Source organism: Nelusetta ayraudi, unplaced genomic scaffold, assembly GCF_046127955.1.
Source record: "Nelusetta ayraudi isolate G7.1 ecotype Tasmania unplaced genomic scaffold, CSIRO-AGI_Nayr_v1 ptg000009l, whole genome shotgun sequence".
Classification (NCBI taxonomy): Eukaryota; Metazoa; Chordata; class Actinopteri; order Tetraodontiformes; family Monacanthidae; genus Nelusetta; species Nelusetta ayraudi.
In genome coordinates this window covers 1,930,029-1,947,500 of record NW_027466059.1, presented here as the reverse complement: position 1 = coordinate 1,947,500, position 17,472 = coordinate 1,930,029, and the positions used below count along the sequence as shown (strand labels likewise).

The 17,472-nt window shown below is 46.9% G+C and overlaps 1 protein-coding gene across 12 annotated transcripts in view; it reads right to left on the bottom strand.

The window, feature by feature from the left end:
• LOC142883978 (unconventional myosin-IXAb-like) overlaps positions 1–17,472 on the bottom strand; it is a 99,766-nt gene that overhangs the window by 37,539 nt on the left and 44,755 nt on the right. For 6 of the 12 annotated variants that reach the window (XM_076019332.1, XM_076019336.1, XM_076019338.1 and 3 more), the window contains exons 3-8: positions 12,261–12,355; positions 12,108–12,170; positions 10,160–10,259; positions 7,873–7,926; positions 2,688–2,788; positions 2,163–2,289 (exon numbers count right to left, since the gene is read on the bottom strand). In XM_076019332.1, coding sequence (XP_075875447.1) covers positions 2,163–2,289; positions 2,688–2,788; positions 7,873–7,926; positions 10,160–10,259; positions 12,108–12,170; positions 12,261–12,355 — 540 coding nt within the window. The remainder of the gene's footprint in view (positions 1–2,162; positions 2,290–2,687; positions 2,789–7,872; positions 7,927–10,159; positions 10,260–12,107; positions 12,171–12,260; positions 12,356–17,472) is intronic. The other 6 variants (XM_076019330.1, XM_076019334.1, XM_076019342.1 and 3 more) reach the window with 2 other exon arrangements.

The window sequence follows — 17,472 nt, the reverse complement described above, 5'->3', positions numbered from 1 at the left end:
CCTCGACTATGAGCAAAGCCTATTCTGCAGCCGGGTGATTGGTCTTTAGCCGCTGCATTTCCATGTATTAGTCGGCCGCTAACAGGCTGGCTGCCCCCTCTGTGATCAGTCCTAATTCCGCCATACACAGAAGTGTGCGCTTACCCCGTTATGGTTGGGGTCAGTGATTCGCTTGTCGTATTTATCAAGAAAAAACAAACATATTTTTTTTAATCCCTTCACTGTCGGATTCTGAGCGTTTGTTTTTAGATGGCAAATACTGAGACTTTCTAGTACAAATGATGCGTCATTTTCTTATAGAGGTGGTAAAACTGAAACAGAAATACAGTTAGACTTGTAATAAATTAACTAAAAGAGGTTCCACGCTCAAACATTGTATCTCAAAGTGGGGTTTGAAGCATTAAGCACAATCCCTGATTCAGTTTTAGGCAGATTTGCGCTCACAAGCAATCTTTTGCAGCAATGTTTTCCGTCAAGGTGGAACCAGGACCCTCCACAGCGCCGCTGATTCCGTCTGTCAGCTGCCCCATCAAGCCCACAGCCGCTCGACTTCCTCTTCCAGTTCCACAGGAAATAGGAAGTCCCGGCTAAGTCTCGCTACCATTCATTCATCAATCCACACTTGCGCCACTCGGTTTCCTCGAGCGGTGCCCGACGTCAACAGCGGGGGGCGCTAGCGAAGGCGCTATCCTGTCGGCGCCGCGTATCAAAGCCGAGCGCTGACTCATTCCAGCATTTATTTTTCATACAAATTGAGACCAACCTTCAGCCTCCGGAGCAGGTTTCCGCTCCATGTGACTCGGAGAATTTTACCATTTTTTGGGCCTGTAAGCCTTAAAATAAAGTGGTGCCTCACCAATAATGCATGAGCAAATTTAATTTTAGAGATCCAAAACCACTCCTGCAGCACAGGAAGGGGAGGCCCTGACTTGAAGCGGCAGTAAAACGTGGAACTTTATCGTTCTCCGTCACATTTACCATTTCGTGATTTCGGTAGAATTCTTTTATCTTCCCCAACTTGAACGTTAATATCAATGTCGGAAAAAGCTTACGCTTTCTGATATCAAATTCCGCTTTCCGGAATTTGATGCAAGAATGTGTGGAATTCTCTGCCCGTACAACCTTGTAGTGACTCTCCTGCTTGACTTTATTGGGCTGAGTCTTGTTTTCCTTTCTTTTTTTCTCTTGTCCTGAGCTTCAGACATGTTTTATTCGTCCCTGGGGACAAAGAGACGCAGCCCGTGCACTCACTAACAGCCCTCCAAATAAACTCCCAGCCAAAAAACAGTAACTCTGAGCATGTGGCCGACATGTGGCCTGGCTCACGTCACCTCCTCCTCCTTCTCCTCCTCCTTGGACATTCTGGGGGCTCGGCCAGTGGACGTATGGCAGCCATAACATCCCCGCTGGGCCGCTGACAGGAGTCTCCGGCACACCTCCAGCTTTGTTTTGTCAGCGACTCCGCCAGCACATCCGGCCAATCATTGAAGTTTGTGGCACCATCTCCCTCCCACTACGACCCTCACATCCACCCCCGCCTCTAACCCAAGGTAGAGCAGAGCCGCGTGTATCTTATTAAGATACACTGCGTGCACGAGCAGCCGGAAGAAGTTTGGCTTCAGCGTCGCTGTGTGTTCACACTGCCAGCCAAAAATCCAGATGCTGATCAAACTTCTGCCGCAGCTGACAGGGCGACGACCTGCGAGCACTTTGGAGACCTAAAAAGCTTTTCTGGAGTCAAGAGGAAGAGAAAGTCGCATGCCAGCAGTGTTGCTAAGTTTGAAGTTTGATGGCGTAAAAAGAGGGACACAACAAGAACAAAAAAAGAGAAAGAGGCCAGTGTTGACTCGCTTGCGCAACAGAGCGTCAGCGGCGTAACGGCCGTCTGAAAATAGCCTGAACACAAACAGCGCTTTGTGGACGCATCGGGCGACTGGGCGGCTCTTCAGGGGCCGAAGCACCTCTCAACTCTGGCGGTTTGTGACAAACACGCGCAAGGCCGGAATCCCCCGGCCGTCACGCAGATCTGAACTTTATTCCAGATTTCAAGCATCACTTTGTCAGAACATATTTCTCATTTCTAACATGCTACTTTTGGTCTTTACTTCTTCCTTATGTAAAAAAAAAAAAAAAAAGAGGACCACCTTAAACAAGGCACTCACCTCCAGCAGCTCCGACACGATGGGCAGCACCTCTGGGTTGCAGATGTCTATGGAATCGTCCCTGTAGGTCTTCTTCTTGTAGCGGATGTTTCCCAGGTGGAGGATGGCCGACAGCAGCGAGAAGATCCTGACGGAAAACAGAGGGGGCGCGGCGGAGATTAACGGCCCGGCAGGAATTTGGCTAAATAAACTGGTTGTGTCTTTCCTCCAGGGCGGCGGACGGCTCATTGAACAGCTCGGCCTCGTCTAGTAGCTGCATTCGACACACAATGGCGTTGTCGAGGGAAGATAAATAAATAAATCATGTGCTAGGAAAGTTTAATTTCAAACATTAAGTCATCTACTGTATGATAGCAGTGGGATTTTTGCCTGTGCGCAGCTGGAACTGCTCCAGAGTGGTGAGTGGTTGAAAATCATATCACTGTTTTTTTAAATAAGGTGCTGAATCTTGACAAAAATGTTTTGGAATGAGTGAAAAGATATTTGACCCGACAGGATTGGGCTCCTCAGGTTCCACCGCCTTACTGTTTGCGCGTGTTGGGCAGGAAGCCGACCATCTCCATCGCCAGCTGCAGGCGCTCAAAGTCATGTTTGAGATCCTCCCCTTCCACCGTGAAGCAGTCCTGCTGGTGTCAGGTGGACACGGGAGAGAGGGAGACGACAGAGGGAGACGTCAGCATCGGCGAGCGACGCGGCGGTTACGTACGATCTCAGAGCGGAACTGCTGAAAGATTCTGTTTTGTTTTCAGCGGCGGTTGAAAACTGCTCGTTCTCATTGTAATCGTCACTGTCAAAGTTTTGAAAACTAGCTGAGAGTCAAGGCCGAGCCAAAGTACCAATAAATTTCCAACTCAGGGCTGCTGTGAGGGACCGGGTCCAAGCATATTTTCAGGCATGTGTCAAAAAGCACAGTTCCTTCACGGGCGTTGTGCAACATTTTAAGACCAATGGAAATACATAATTTAGCTTTTAAGGGAGAAATCCAATTTTTTTTTTCCCTTGCACAGCCAGGCTGTCAACATAAAGATATTGACTATTATCATACTTTTCTACATAGAGGTATTTACTATTACCATATTGGGTCAAGCCTGGAGGCACATCATTTACTACCACTGTGTATAGCTCAGTATAGTTCAGTATAGTACAGGGATGATAGAAATGTTTTTGAAAAATGTATTAATATGATTGTTTTTAATGCGTTTGTTACATATTTGTAGCCTGAAAAAGCATTTACGATTACGGGTCATGTGACCATCAAGCATTTCAGCACACCTGTGAATGCTCACTTGGCAACGTGAACCTGACGACGCGAAACGCCTTGTTGACGTAGAATAAAGATTAGGTGAACGCAGTTCTGCAGAGGATTTGTTTTTTTTTTTAAGCTGAGCTTTAAAAGCGTTTAAAGAGTTTGAGTTAAAATAATTTGCCAAGACATCAAGAATCACTACACACACATGGCGGGGTTAAACAGCCGGAATTTACATGTTGCATTCCATTCACCTCAAAAGTCTGAACTTTCAAGTTCCTGGTCAGCCGCGTCATCAAGAGACTCACCAGCGAGGTCATAATTACAGGTCAGAAATCAAAAGCGCCGTCGACGAGCCAGAGTTTCAAATTCGATGTGGCCGCTCAACTTATCAACAGCGAGCTACGTCTGTAGTCAGAAAAAGTTGTACCGGCAGCATCGTGCAAACATCTACCTGCACGCGTGTGGTTTTCATGCTATGCTTGGAATGAGCAGGAACACTGCTTAGGTCACGATGCATGGAGGATAACCAGTAGCAGAAGTCGAAACTCCTGACACCGACTGTGTTCACGCTAATGAGAATTAATGTCTTAGAAATTATTCAACTGAGCTCGAAAACGGCGCTACAATAGTGAAGGCGAGGGCATTTTCAGTGCAATGAGGGGAAGCTAATAAGCACAGAGTGAAGATATGGCATGGATTGTGTGTGTGTGTGTGTGTGTGTGTGTGTGTGTGTGTGTGTGTGTGTGTGTGTGTGTGTGTGTGTGTGTGTGCCGTCTGGTCGGTCAGCATGTCTCTGCTTCGGCACCGAGCCTCTCTCAGGCTGTATAATTAGCACATACCACAGCGAGCGTCCAGAGAGGGGAAGACATGGGAACCCATAATCCACACTCTGGGATTTTTTTCCTTTTGCCTCTTCTACACTTGAACACTCACCGCTGCTCCGACTACCCATTGTTTTCCCTCTGGCTTAGAAGGCTGCTCGGCCAACGTACAGTGTGTTTCTTAAGTGAAATTCCTTTCGCTCTCGTCCAGAAAAAAAAAGAGCTGCGTCCTAAATTGCCGGTTTTGATAGCAGAACATGGTCACACGTTGGAGAAAGATGCGGAAAATAAAGGGATTAATCCTCCGTTTCAAGGGAGCGATTTGAGACCGGAAGCCAAAAAACTGAGATGATGGCACTTTGAGGAGAAGGAGTAAGTGAGACCTGATCCGCTCAAACAAAGAACCTTCTCTGCGTTCAGCTTCCGAGAAACTGTTGTTTTAGTGCCAGTTGCAACACTCTGGGTGCAGCTTTACACCAAAGTGAACCGGACCGGGGGGGGTCCGGCAGAACAATTCGGCTTTGTAACACGTTGCTTGTGACATTCTCGCTCATATCCTGCTCTACGTGTCGTGAAGGTCAGTGTTGTTCCCAGTGCAGCATGCCAGCCAGTTAACAGACAGTCCACGCTGCTAACAGAAAGAAAAAAAGTGGAAGAAGCACAAAACACAAAGCCACAGCCTGGAGGGACACCATCTGATGACAAACACCCACAACATGTTTGGTCTTTGGGATCTCAGGACAAAAAAAGGGAAAACAAGTAAACTTTCTTTTCTATTTTCGGCTCCAGATGTTGAACTCGGGTTGTCGGGATAAGGCCACTGTTTCACGCCGTGTGTGTGTGTGCCACTGGAATGGGTCAAAGGTTAAAGAGGCCCGCAGGGGTCAGTCAGACACTCAGACAGCTGTTCGGGCTCTGCTGCTATTTTCTGCGTGTTTGCGAGGACGGTGACATCACCGCCTCGGACGGCCGGGGTCACGGGCCAATGAGGTCACCGACTGACACTCACGCGGGACGGTGAGTCGAAGGACAGCAGGGGGGCGGGGTCGGGCGGGGCAGGGTGGGGCGGGGACACAGGTGTGGAGGTGGAACTCGAGAAAAAAATGTGGCGAGAGTCAGAGAGTCAGAGGAATTACAGTCTGACTCCCAAAAAACATCTTGGGGCCTTTAAAACTTAATCTATGTTTCTCAGCAGAAGAGGCTATTTAAAGGTCCCATGTTACGCCCCAAATGTCTGATCCTTACTTTATCGCCCAGAGTTTAACGAAGTCGCCTCACATGACTAATTTGGTCAAAAACTCACATAAGATCACCATTAAAAACATCATATTTAGCGCTCTGTTTATAGCCAGCAGCAGAGTTGCTCACCTTCCACATGTCTGGAAGAGGACAAAAGGCAAGGTGGCCTCAGAGGGAGCAGAAAAACTCCGGCTGGGGGTAGCTACTGGTGCCTCTGTGACATCACAAAGGGCTTTTTTTTTTCAGAGCTGCATGTGTTTCTAATAAGCAACAGGCTTTTCTCATTTCTGTACAGTTCACTGACAGCTGCAGAGACACAGAGTATTTTATGAAACGATGATGAAGTAAATTCTCTGTAACGTGGGACTTTTAAAGAACTCATTTTAAATGATATATGACTGTTTGCTGCCATTTGGAATAAGTAATAAAAGTAATAAAAGTAATAAAACACAAAGGGAGGAGAAGTAGCAAAAGGACAAACTGTGATAACTTGGTGAATTGTAACTTTTAATCGCCAGATTGGACAAATAATTAATCCAAAGGCTAAAAAGAAAATAACTTCCCCGACTTTCCATTTGTGTTGACTCACTTTTGGCAAAAGACGAGTTGAGCTCGTTCGATGTGAGGAGTCGCGAGGGCAAGCCCACCGTGACCACCGGCGCTTCTTAATTGTGATGCTAAACTAGCTGCTCCTGGACTTTTTCCAGGGACTCTGACTAACATAGAGCAGCACAGAGATTATATTATAATTGCAAATGTCCTCAGAAACCCTCTGCTGGATACCAGTCAAGAGGAGCTGCAGTGGAGGGCGAGTTGGATTTCTGGAGGTTTGTGCTCACGGGAAAAGTCAGAGTAACGTAATCCCCCCCGGTGGTGGGGCACGGAATCCTAAACAAACAAAATCCCACTGACCAAACATCAGCTCAGGTAAAGACAGTGGCAGGCTCAGACCACAGCCAAGCACACACACACACACACACACACACACTCAGACCCACACAAACACTGAGTGGGACACACACTTTAAGGGAAGTTTTCTGGATGTTAAACATATAACTGAACTTAGTGGTTCCTCCTTATTAAGTACCACATGTCATTTAAAGTCCCTGGTAACCTTTACATCCTCTTTAATAGAACAGTAGCTGCGTTTCCATGACAGTTTTTCGCAAGCGATATTTGTAAAATTTCGACAAAGTACAATTTGGTACAATTTCCATTGAATGGTGCTCAGCGCATAAGGCGTAATTTCTCGTAAAATCTCTTTGATTACTTGTAGAAAACATTCCACCTCCTCCTCCGTCCAAACATATCGCGCCATTTTCACCTGAAGTGAACTGGTCCGCTAGTCTGCTGAAGTGTAAATGCGAAAAAAGTGTTTCCATGACACTTTTGCGATATACCTCTATATTGATACGTCTTAAAAAAAAACAACCTCATGAGAGCATAAAAACCTTTGAGTTTTGTTTTTTTTCAGAGTTTAAGTGTTTTCATTACCAGTTTTTCATTGCGATATTTAGGTTTATTATTGCGATATTTAGGTCCATTACCCCCATTCTAGGGGTAATGGAAACGCAGCTACTGTGATGCAATAAATTCATCTGTACAGACATCTGATGTTTGCCCAAATATTCCTTAATAATATTTGGTAAAAAAAATAAAATAAGAAAGTCTCTAAGAAAGTCGAGTTCCCAATTAATTTTGCCTTCTGAATGACTTGCAACAGCAGTTTTCTCTGTGCTTGATTAATCACCATATCTGACCTTTAATCTTTCCTACAGTATCTTCTTCTCCGCTACTTAATGTGAATTTCTCACATTTTATTTAAGCTCAACTTTTGATCTAATACTGTCCTGAACTGAAGACGTGAATCCAAAATCTTCCCTTGAAAGGTGGCAGTTTCCAGCATGGGGCAACTGGCCATACAGAGACAGCAAGGCTTCAGCAACCAATATTATGTTAAAGGGATTCTTCAGTGAGGGCAAAGAGCCTCATTTCCTTAAAGGGTCCATAGTAAACTCATTTTGTGCATTAGCATGTCAAAGAAATGCTCTGAATCTCCAGATAGCTGCGCATTGAGCCATCTGTTTACGCTGATGGCGTCACTCTTCATCATTTTTAGGGGATCAAATTGCAATATTTCAAAAGGCTGTGCGACACCAAATTGGCAAAAAGTGATCAAACACAGGGCAGGCAGGTTACACAAAGACATCCCTTTAAACAGCAGTGCAGCAGTTTGTTATGAGGCCCGACCGGCCGAGGTCAGCGCCAGTCGGACAGCAGGGACAGGACAGGACCGACACCAGCACCACAAAATAGAGACCCCAGAGCAGCACAACACACCCATGAACACGGAGCCACACACACAAACACACACAGCTTGCCATCCACATGTGATACTGACCAGATCGCTCTCATAGTAATTGTCCCAGTGGAGTTTGTGCACTTTCTTTGTCATCTGGAAGCAAGGCAGAGCCAGTTGAGAAAGCATGGGGACACGCACAGTAACACACACACACACACACACACACACACACAGACAGACGCGCGCATGCACAAACACACACACACGCGCACGTCAAAAGTGGAGAGAGGGCACACATGGCGTTAATAAAACGTGAGTGAAAAATTACATAAGTAATCCTCGCCCCCTCCCACACACACACACACACACACACACACACACACACACACACACACACACACACACACACACACACACACACACACACACACACACACACACACACACACACACACACACTTGTGCTGTACATCTGTGGAGCTTAAATAATAGAAGACATTTTCGGTGATGTAATCAGACAAGTGGCTTGAGTTAGCGCTCCATCCCAGTCAGCGAATGAGAACCGAATGTCGTAACATCCCATGTGCTCCCAACGACGTCAACACACTGTAAATATTTCATCATCGTCGCTGGACACGAACCCGTGAACCCGTCAGCCAAGAAAACAGATCTCATGTCTGCAAATGTTCTGATGCTCCTCAATAACTTGTTCAGTTCAGTTTTTTTTGCTTTATAACAGACCAGATCACTCGTTATTATTCAAATAGAGCTCGCGGGCACAGAGGGCGAGAAATCAGAGGTGGTGCGTGTGTTTTATTTTGAAATAATTTGCTATCTGTGCCTGTAATTATTCAGGTACAGATAGCAAATTGTAAGCATAATTAATATGCGTGAATTTTGCGTGACTTTTTTATTTCAATTGTTTTTAGATCAATTGTTGTATTATATTGTTCCTTTTATGTGAATTATTTTATTGCTGGGAGCTATGGATGAAATCAGAAATGAACGTCCGGCATATTTACAGTGACTACTTGTGTACTCGGTGTTTATTGATATGCACTGTCCCGTCAAAATAAAATTATTAAATTATTCAAGCTTCAGTGAAATCCAGACTTTATTTCTCTCAATGGCTATTATTACAGCCTGACAGACAGACAGACAGAGAGGCGGACGATACACGCTGAGCATCATGTCAGACAGAGGCAGGAGATAAATATGGATAATAATTTCTCCTCCTAGCTGAATGTGTGTGTGCGCGTGTGTGTGCGCGCTCCAACAGACGGCTGCGCACACAAACACACGCGACCGCCAGCGTCCTCCGCACGAGCGCCAGATTAACTTCCTGTTGCCATGGAAACAAAGCGCGGCAAGAGGCTGCTGGAGGAGGAGGAGGAGGAGGAAGAGTTGTTGTTGTTGTTGTTGTTGTTGTCGTCGTTGTGGGGCTTGAGGAATGAGGAAAAGAGCGGGGGAAAAAACACTGTTCCTTTCTTTAGGGGAGGGGGAACCAAACGAGACGAACAAAGGGAGGATTCTGTGGGGATTTTTTTTTTTTTTTTTTTCCTGCTGCTGCTGCGGCTGCAGAAGGAGGACAGGAATCCTCACATCTGCTGCCAACACACACACACACACACACGTACCCAGAAGATGCACGCGTACTGTATGTGGGGCATTTTTTTTCTTTATTTTTTTGGCATTCATGCAAGGATGTAAACTCACCCAGTGACACACACACACACACACACACACACACACACACACACACACACACACACACACACACACACACACACACACACACGCAGAGAGAGAGAGGCTTGAAAATTTTAGGCATGCGTGATGTTTGGGGAGCACAAACACGCGATGTGGTTAAGATTAATGAGTAAATAAGATCCAACACTGTTGGGAGAAGAAGAGAATTTCTGTCTTGATCTTCATCCCTCCATAAAATCATAAACCTCAGCCTCACGAGGAACGCTTCACTGGAATTCTTTCCGTCCATGAAACGGCTCCTCGGATTAGAGGACGTCACCAGAATCCAACCTTGACAGCCGGAGTTACTGAAGAGGCGAAATCCATTTTTTAAAGTGAACTCCCTTTGATTTTGGCACACCAACGTGCGTTTTTTTTTTTCTCCTTCTGAGAGGCTGCACTTCTCTGATTAGTCTGTGACTTAGTTGCTCACAGGCCGGGGACTCTTTGCTTTGGAACCTTCTTTTCTTCTGAAAATAAACACGAAGCGTTCTCGCTGCCAGACGATCGACACACAACGTAGTGAAAAAACGTGTGCGTTAGTCCAGTCGGAACTTCACAATCAGCCGCAAGCACAACGTCGCAGTGATCCAGGTCAAGCGTCGTTTGCAACGGCGGACATCCGTGTTTGACCCACCTGGTTAAGGTAGTGATACTCCTCAGGTTTGAGCAGGTGGAAGGACTTCCTCTCCTCCTCACTGGCCCCGGCCAGCAGGTAGTAGAACACATGGTAGTTCCTGCAGACACACACAGGTCACAGCAGGTCAGAGGGTGCAAGAGCTCGGCCTGTGAAGGTGCTGCACGGCTGGAGTGTTTTCTTCTCCGGCCAGGGGGCGGATTAGTGATTTTCCACGATATTATCTGTTGATTGATTATATGTTAATAGAAATATAATATTAATTTTTTTAGAATAGTTTGGAATAGAGGGAAATGTGCAACTTGAACCACCCATTAGTGCACTAGATCAAAGGGCTGTGGATACCGGACTGGCAATATGGCGACGGGCCAATTTTTCCCAGTGGCCACTTGAGGTACTGCAGCAAAAAACAAATCCCATGGGCCCAAAGAGCATTTTCTCCATGGACCGCAATACAAAAATAAACGCCTTTAAAACCGCTGACAGGACGACTGTGACCTGAAACACGATTCTTAGCAAATCTCATATTGTTTTTCAGTAATGGTCTTTGAGTTGTTTGAAAAAATGATAAAGGCCAGAAAGTCACCAGAAGAGCTCTATCGGGCCATTAATGCGGAAGTCAAAACCTTTTTCGCCGTATGCGCTGGGAGAACAACTACATTGAAATGAATGGGCTGCCATCTTGGAGTCTGGGGGGTTGGTTCCAGCCAACAGACGCTAGCTTAGCCTAGCATAGCTTAGCATAAAGTCCGTCTGCTCTGTCAAACGCGATTCAGGGAATGACTGATGCGCCTCTTGCTCATTTACAAACAGATCAAATCCAAAAATATGCAAAAGTGCGTTTCACAGTTTACTAGCGTTAGCCATGGTATCCCCCTCTTTAATGCTAGAGACTTAAAAAAAAAATAAAACCCTACAGCATCCCTGGAACTCTCAGCAGCTCCCAGAGTTCCTTGTCCTCTGCTGGGGTTACACAAAGGCAGCCGCTGGAGATGCTGCCGCAGAGATTTAAGATGGTTTGCAGTTTTATCACCGGACCGCTCCCGTCTCTGAGCCAACTGGGAGGTCGCGTCTTGGGTTTCTCCCCATTAATGCGGCCGGCCAGCGCCTGTCATCAGGGTGAAATAGAAACTCCAGGCCGCTCAGGGTTAAAGGGATTAGATGGCTGGTCGGACAGTTTTATCCCCCTCCCTCGCAAAGCTGTTGTGCTGGTGGCATCGGCGATTTTAGTTTATGACGTTGACTGGGGGAGACGAACAACTCTCGATGTTCAAAATAAAAAGATGGAGGAGAAAGAAAAAAGGTTCTGGCTCTGCCTGTTTACACTCGAGCATGTTTGTGTGTGCTTGTATCTGCAGGAGACTAAAACCGATATATTCTGGTTGAAAGAAAAAGTGAAACACATAAATAATAGAAGTCAGTTGTAAAGAACATTTTTTCGTCCGAGACAACTGTCGGTCTTAAGTTTCCAAAATAAAGCAGCACTACGGGTTCGACCCAGATTCTGGAAAGATCAGTTTACGAGAAAATTCAGTGTCCTTGCTGCAATTTGTTTTAGATTCTGCGTGCAAAAAAACCAAATTGTTCTGGAAATCAGCCACTTGTGACATCACAAAGGGCACCAATATCCCTCTCAGGTTCGAGACAACAGCCCCAGCCAGGCCCTGGTTCCAATTTCTCAGACTAGTGATGATCGATGCCGGAGCATCGTAACTCGGAGAGACCAGACGTGTCCCTGTCAGGATGGATTGCCATGATAATCAGCGATAAAGTCTCCAAACCCTGCATCACAACACAGACGGGTCAATAAAGCTTGAGTCACATCCCTTCCAAAAAAAAAATAAATAATTGAGTTTGGAGCAGATCTATTATCCAAGTGGCCGAGCCAGACGCTGCGTTCACTCGACCAACTGTGAAGTTGAGCAAACCCTCCGGTGACGTCGCCCACCTCTCGTTGTGCTCCTGGTAGACCAGACGGGATTTCTCCAGCAGGTACTTCTCCACATAGGCCCTGGAGTCGGAGGGAACAAGAAGATCTTAGGGAGAAAATCAACCGCCTCCGCATCCGAGAGGCACGGACGAGTAGTTCCGTAGTTCTCACCCGCGCACGGTGCCGCTCTCCTGGTAGTTGACCTGGATGAACTTCCCGAAGCGGCTGGAGTTGTTGTTGTGCGCAGTCTTGGCGTTTCCAAAGGCCTGGAAGTCAGATAGAAAACACGCTTAGTGTCGCTGTCAGGTCGATGGACAAATGACGGCTGCACTACGAAAACACGACTACAAAAAAAACGCAACTCAGTCAACATCTGTCCTGGCGAAAGCCAAAGTGAGATCCAAAAATAAAGCTTGCAACGTTTTTTGGACACGGCTAGCAACCAGTGTGCGCTGTGACAGAGTTCGCACACACACACACACACACACACACACACATGTCAAGTATGCTTTTAAACTGCCAAATTCCTATAAAAGCAAACACACTTAAGGGCTGGAAGGAGACTGCAAAAACTTGTGGAAGATGATTAGAGGAGAAAAGGGGAAAAAAAGAGGCGGATAAAAGAGAAGAAGATCAAAATATCTCGAGATGTGGAAAAGACAGTGTGAGAATTAGAGGAAAAGGCAGTAAAGATTAACAATAAGGGGGTCCAGAGGGAAGCGTTGGTCAATTTCGGTTAAAAAAAAGAAAAAGAAAAGCGAGACGATAACGGGACGAATTGAAGATAAAGCCAAAAGAGGAAAAAAGCAGAAATCCGCAGCAACAACACAAAAAGAATTGAGCTGGTAGGGATGTGGGTGGAGAGAGAAACAGATTTTCCCCCTTTTCACTTCTCAGTGATGAAATTTTGGGGCTGACGCAATCTGTGTTTTTGGAGGTCCGACGGACGTCTAAATAGGAAGCAGGGCCGAGCGACTCGGGGAGGAGAGAGAGGGAGAGAGAGCGAGGGGGAGAGAGAGAGAGAGAGAGAGAGAAGTGGGCGTCGGGTAATTGATCGTGGCCGCCGGCTAAACGCCAACATCCGCGCAATGAGCCGGCGAAGGAAAGTGGGATCCTGCTTTGATCCGCCGCCATGATTCATTCAACGTCCCCCCCCTGCACACCCACAACCTGACACACATTCCAACAGCCAATCAGCACGGAGGAAGCTGTCCTTCAGTGGCATCCCTCCGTCTCCTCGCAGCGCCCGATTAGCAACAGTCGACCGTGGAGAGATTTCACTTCCAGTCGTCCCGAGACCCCAAAAATAAAAAGGGGGGGGAAATCGAAACCGCCGTTCGCACGGTAAGGACGCGGCTTTCGTCGCCACATACCTTCCTGTTAGAGGATGCATTTGTTGGACCGTTTCCTTTTTCCCTCCCTAACCAGGATTGAGTTTAGGAGGAAAATAAACTTTGTGAAAATTGAGCAAAATGAGCCCGTCTGGACCGGAACGACTGGCAGTGACGATCCACTCGGACCACTGATGACAAAAAAAAGACACAAAAGGAGTGGAGAGGGGAGACACACACATGTCCACAGTGTGTGTGTGTGTGTGTGTGTGGTATTCCTCTGGACAGGCAGCGTCTATATGATTTACTGGTGAACTCTGCTCCGACGCCTGCTGCGACCGCAGCACGGAAAAACACTGAGAGTCGGCGATTACGCGGATATTTGTATGTGTGTGTGTGTGTGTGTGTGTGTGTGTGTGTGTGTGTGAGAGAGACAGAGAGACAGAGAGAGAGAGAGAGAGAGAGAGAGAGAGAGAGAGAGAGAAAATACGAGCACTCTGCCAGCTTGAGAGCGGAGAGAAGAGACGGAGCTGGTGGAGCATGAAAACAAAACGAAGTGCGTCGCGAGGTTCAGTCGCAGCCAATCGCTGCTGTGACGGCAATCCAGAGGCAGAAAGACCTCTCAGCTGTTTCTGATGCTCCACTCCGTTCAGCGTAATTCTCCCAATTTCCTGTCCCTTCTCGAAAAAATGACCACTTGAACAAAGAGGGACGTCTTTTTTTTCCCGGACCGGAGAGGCATGAAAAATTTATTTCAGGGGGAAAAAAACATTAAATTCCGCTGAAAATAAATTCAGTGCACTCACTGGTTTGGTGGGGGAATAAATCAGGTTCCAGACATGACTCATTAGGTTGTTGTTTTTTTTTTTTGTTTTTTCTGATTGAATTAAAGGACTCAAATTTTTTTGCCATTGAAATTCTAATGTTTAAAAGCCCAGTCCATACAAAGTGAATTAACCCCTGCCTCCAGCAGCCCCGGGCGCCATATGGAGCCCAGAAATAAGCGAGTGAAGTGTGTCAAAAAGCGCCCGGCACGTCGTCCGCTCTCGACAATCATACGCACAAACGTTTAGCCGACCATATGTTGGATTTTATGTCGAAGCAAACGGGCTGACCTCCGGGCTTAATCCTGCTGCGACTCTCTGACTGTGTGTGTGTATGTGCGTGTGTTTAAATCCAATCCAAATGGTAATACTGCCGCAGCTAACGGTATGCTAATGTATGCTTTTGGGCCCCCATTAACCCTGCCGGGCTCTTCCACGCTGTCGCATTAAGTTAGCCAGTTAGCTCCATCCTTCTTCTCCTCCTCCTCCTCCTCCTCCTCCTCCTCCTCCGCCGCCACTGGCTGCTATTTCAGAGCAGGATTTATCATCATGTTTAGTGATGTGGGAGGGCCGAGGGGCGAAGACGAGGAGTCGGGCCGTTCATTAACGTGTCACGACCCCGCCTCAAAGCGGGGGCTAATCAGCTAAAACGCTAATAATAACACCGCCATTGTTCATTTCCTGCAAGTCTCCCTGTGGTTTCTTTTTCTTGCCTTCCTTCTTCTCGCTGTTACAGCTGCTGCACTTGCGCAAAAACACTCGCGAGGAGCGTTTAGTGACCTAAATTACAGAGAGCAAGTGGAAAAAAGGCCAAAATCTCCTCCGGCTTAGCCTACATTAGCTTGTTTGCCGCTGCTGAGTGGTCAGAAGGTTCGCGGCACCCTGCTGTCCAGGTGATGGCGGCATTTTTTGTTTGTTTGTTTCTGCCTTTGTGAACATCCAGGTCACGGCGAGCTGCTGTGAAGGCGACTCGGCAGGAACCGGAGGGAGGCGAAAACAGTTTTGCGCTGAACGAAAGTGACCGGCCAGGCTTCGCAATTACGGCAACTGGATTTTTGCTCTGAATTCACGAGGAGAACAAACAAAGACAGCAGGGCCGAACTGCGAGTTCCCATCCCTGCCACGCGAACGCTCACCCTGTGCAGACAGATTTATCTCTGTGAAAAACAAACCATAGCGGTGCGCATGGTGTTTATTCTGCTGCAAAGCCAAACATGCTTTTTTTTTTTTTCTTGCTTTTTTTTGTCGCAATAACTCTGAACCTCCTTTTCCGACATTCAGCCCAGAGGTGTCCGTCCACAGCAGCCGCCGACCGGAAACACGTGGCAGAGCTTAAACAAATATATTTTTATGGACAAAACAACACGGGCAGAGGGATTCCCGACGCAGACACAGCGTCACACACACACACACACACACACACACACACACACACACACACACACACACACACACACACACACACACACACACACACACACACACACACACAGCCGAGAGACAAGATTAATCCCATTAGCGGCTTCATTAAACGTGACGGGAAGCGACTGCCAAGAATCACGGCTGATAAACAGCAACAGCTGCACACGTCAAACGGTCCTCTTTAACACTCGTTCACGGGTGTGAGGAAACAAAGCAAGGAGAAACAGGCCGACACAATGTGGCTGAAATCACCACACCGAGACAGGCCGATGGAAAAATCCAGTTTGTTTGTTGAAGATTTGCAATTGAACATCACTCTGTTAAATTGCAAATACGAGCGACAAACTTTGTCCATATAAACTAAAAAAATAAAAGCAGCGATACACACAACCAGTCAAAAGTTTGGACTCACCTGTTTCTTCTTTATCTTATCTATCTATTCGCTACACTGTAGATACATACTGAAGACATCAAATATACGACCAAGATATGCGGATTAATGTGGCAAAAGAAAAAAACAACTCAAATAAATACCTGTTAAATGTCTAAATATGAGTTCATTCATAGTTTGGATGCCTTGAGTGACAATCTACAATGCAAATACTCATGAAAATGAAAGAAAAACAGCATGTGTCCAAACTTTTGACTGGTAGTGTATGTTGGTGATGCAACTTACTATTGCAATGAATGCAAAACGCAAGAAACCTGTGCAACAAAGAAGCACAATTTTACTAATATTACAGCTATGTCTGGCAGCAGAATTGTGACTTTCCACGTGGCTGTACTGTGGGGGTGTTTCTAGTGTTAAATTTGCAATAGTGAGCAAAAAAGCAAAAAATACATGACATTAAAAGAACAGCATAAAATGTAAAGAACAGTTTAATTCCATGATTACCGTCCATCTATGGCCTCATCACTTCAAGCGACACGTGCCTCGGACTAAAGCCTCGCGAAGCTGTCGCCTCCCAGCGTAACACAACGCAGACGGTCCGGTTTAAGAGCATCTGGAGCGGCAGAGATGCCTCCAAAACAATCTCTGACAGGAAGCGAGGCTGCGCCGGACGCCCCCAACCCCCACCAGGCCCGGAGGGACGTCTGACGCGGCTCTTCGCCGAGCCACTTGCACACTCGGCTGACATCACATCGCATTCCAGCGCCAGCAGGTGCAGCTGCAGCCTTGCAGGCCTGTGTGTTTGGGTGTGTGTGTGTGTGTGTGTGTGTGTGTGTGTGTCATGGTGGTGCGTGGGTGTGTCTGTGCAAGTGTGGTTTGGACCGAGTCCAGTGACAGCTCTTCTCAGAGGTCTGTGGTCACGCCTGAACACACACACACACACACACACACACACACACACACACACACACACACACACACACACACACACACACACACACAGTTTTGTCATTTTTGACAACTTGAGGGCTTTGCATGCACCTTTGCAAGTGTGTGTGTGTGTGTGGCACTGCCGCCCTCCCCTCCTCAGCTGTTTGGAGTTTGTTGTACAACAACTACGTGTGTCTGGATGTGCTAAGGCCCTCATTAACTGGGATGACTGGTGTTTGTCACCAGCAGCTGGGGGTGGGGGGGGGGGGGGTTGACTCACGCACCAACTAACTGGGGGCCGCGACGGTCGATTCCCCCTGCAGGAAGCAGAAGGAGGGAAGAGAGGAAGGAGGTGGGCGGTGGGCACGGCAGACTTTTTTTCCTGATCGCAGACCAAAAACAATTGGCTTCAAAGAAAAGCAACAAGCAGCGTCTTCAGCTAAACACCATTTACCTCGTGGTTTACATCTTTCGCAATGATGACC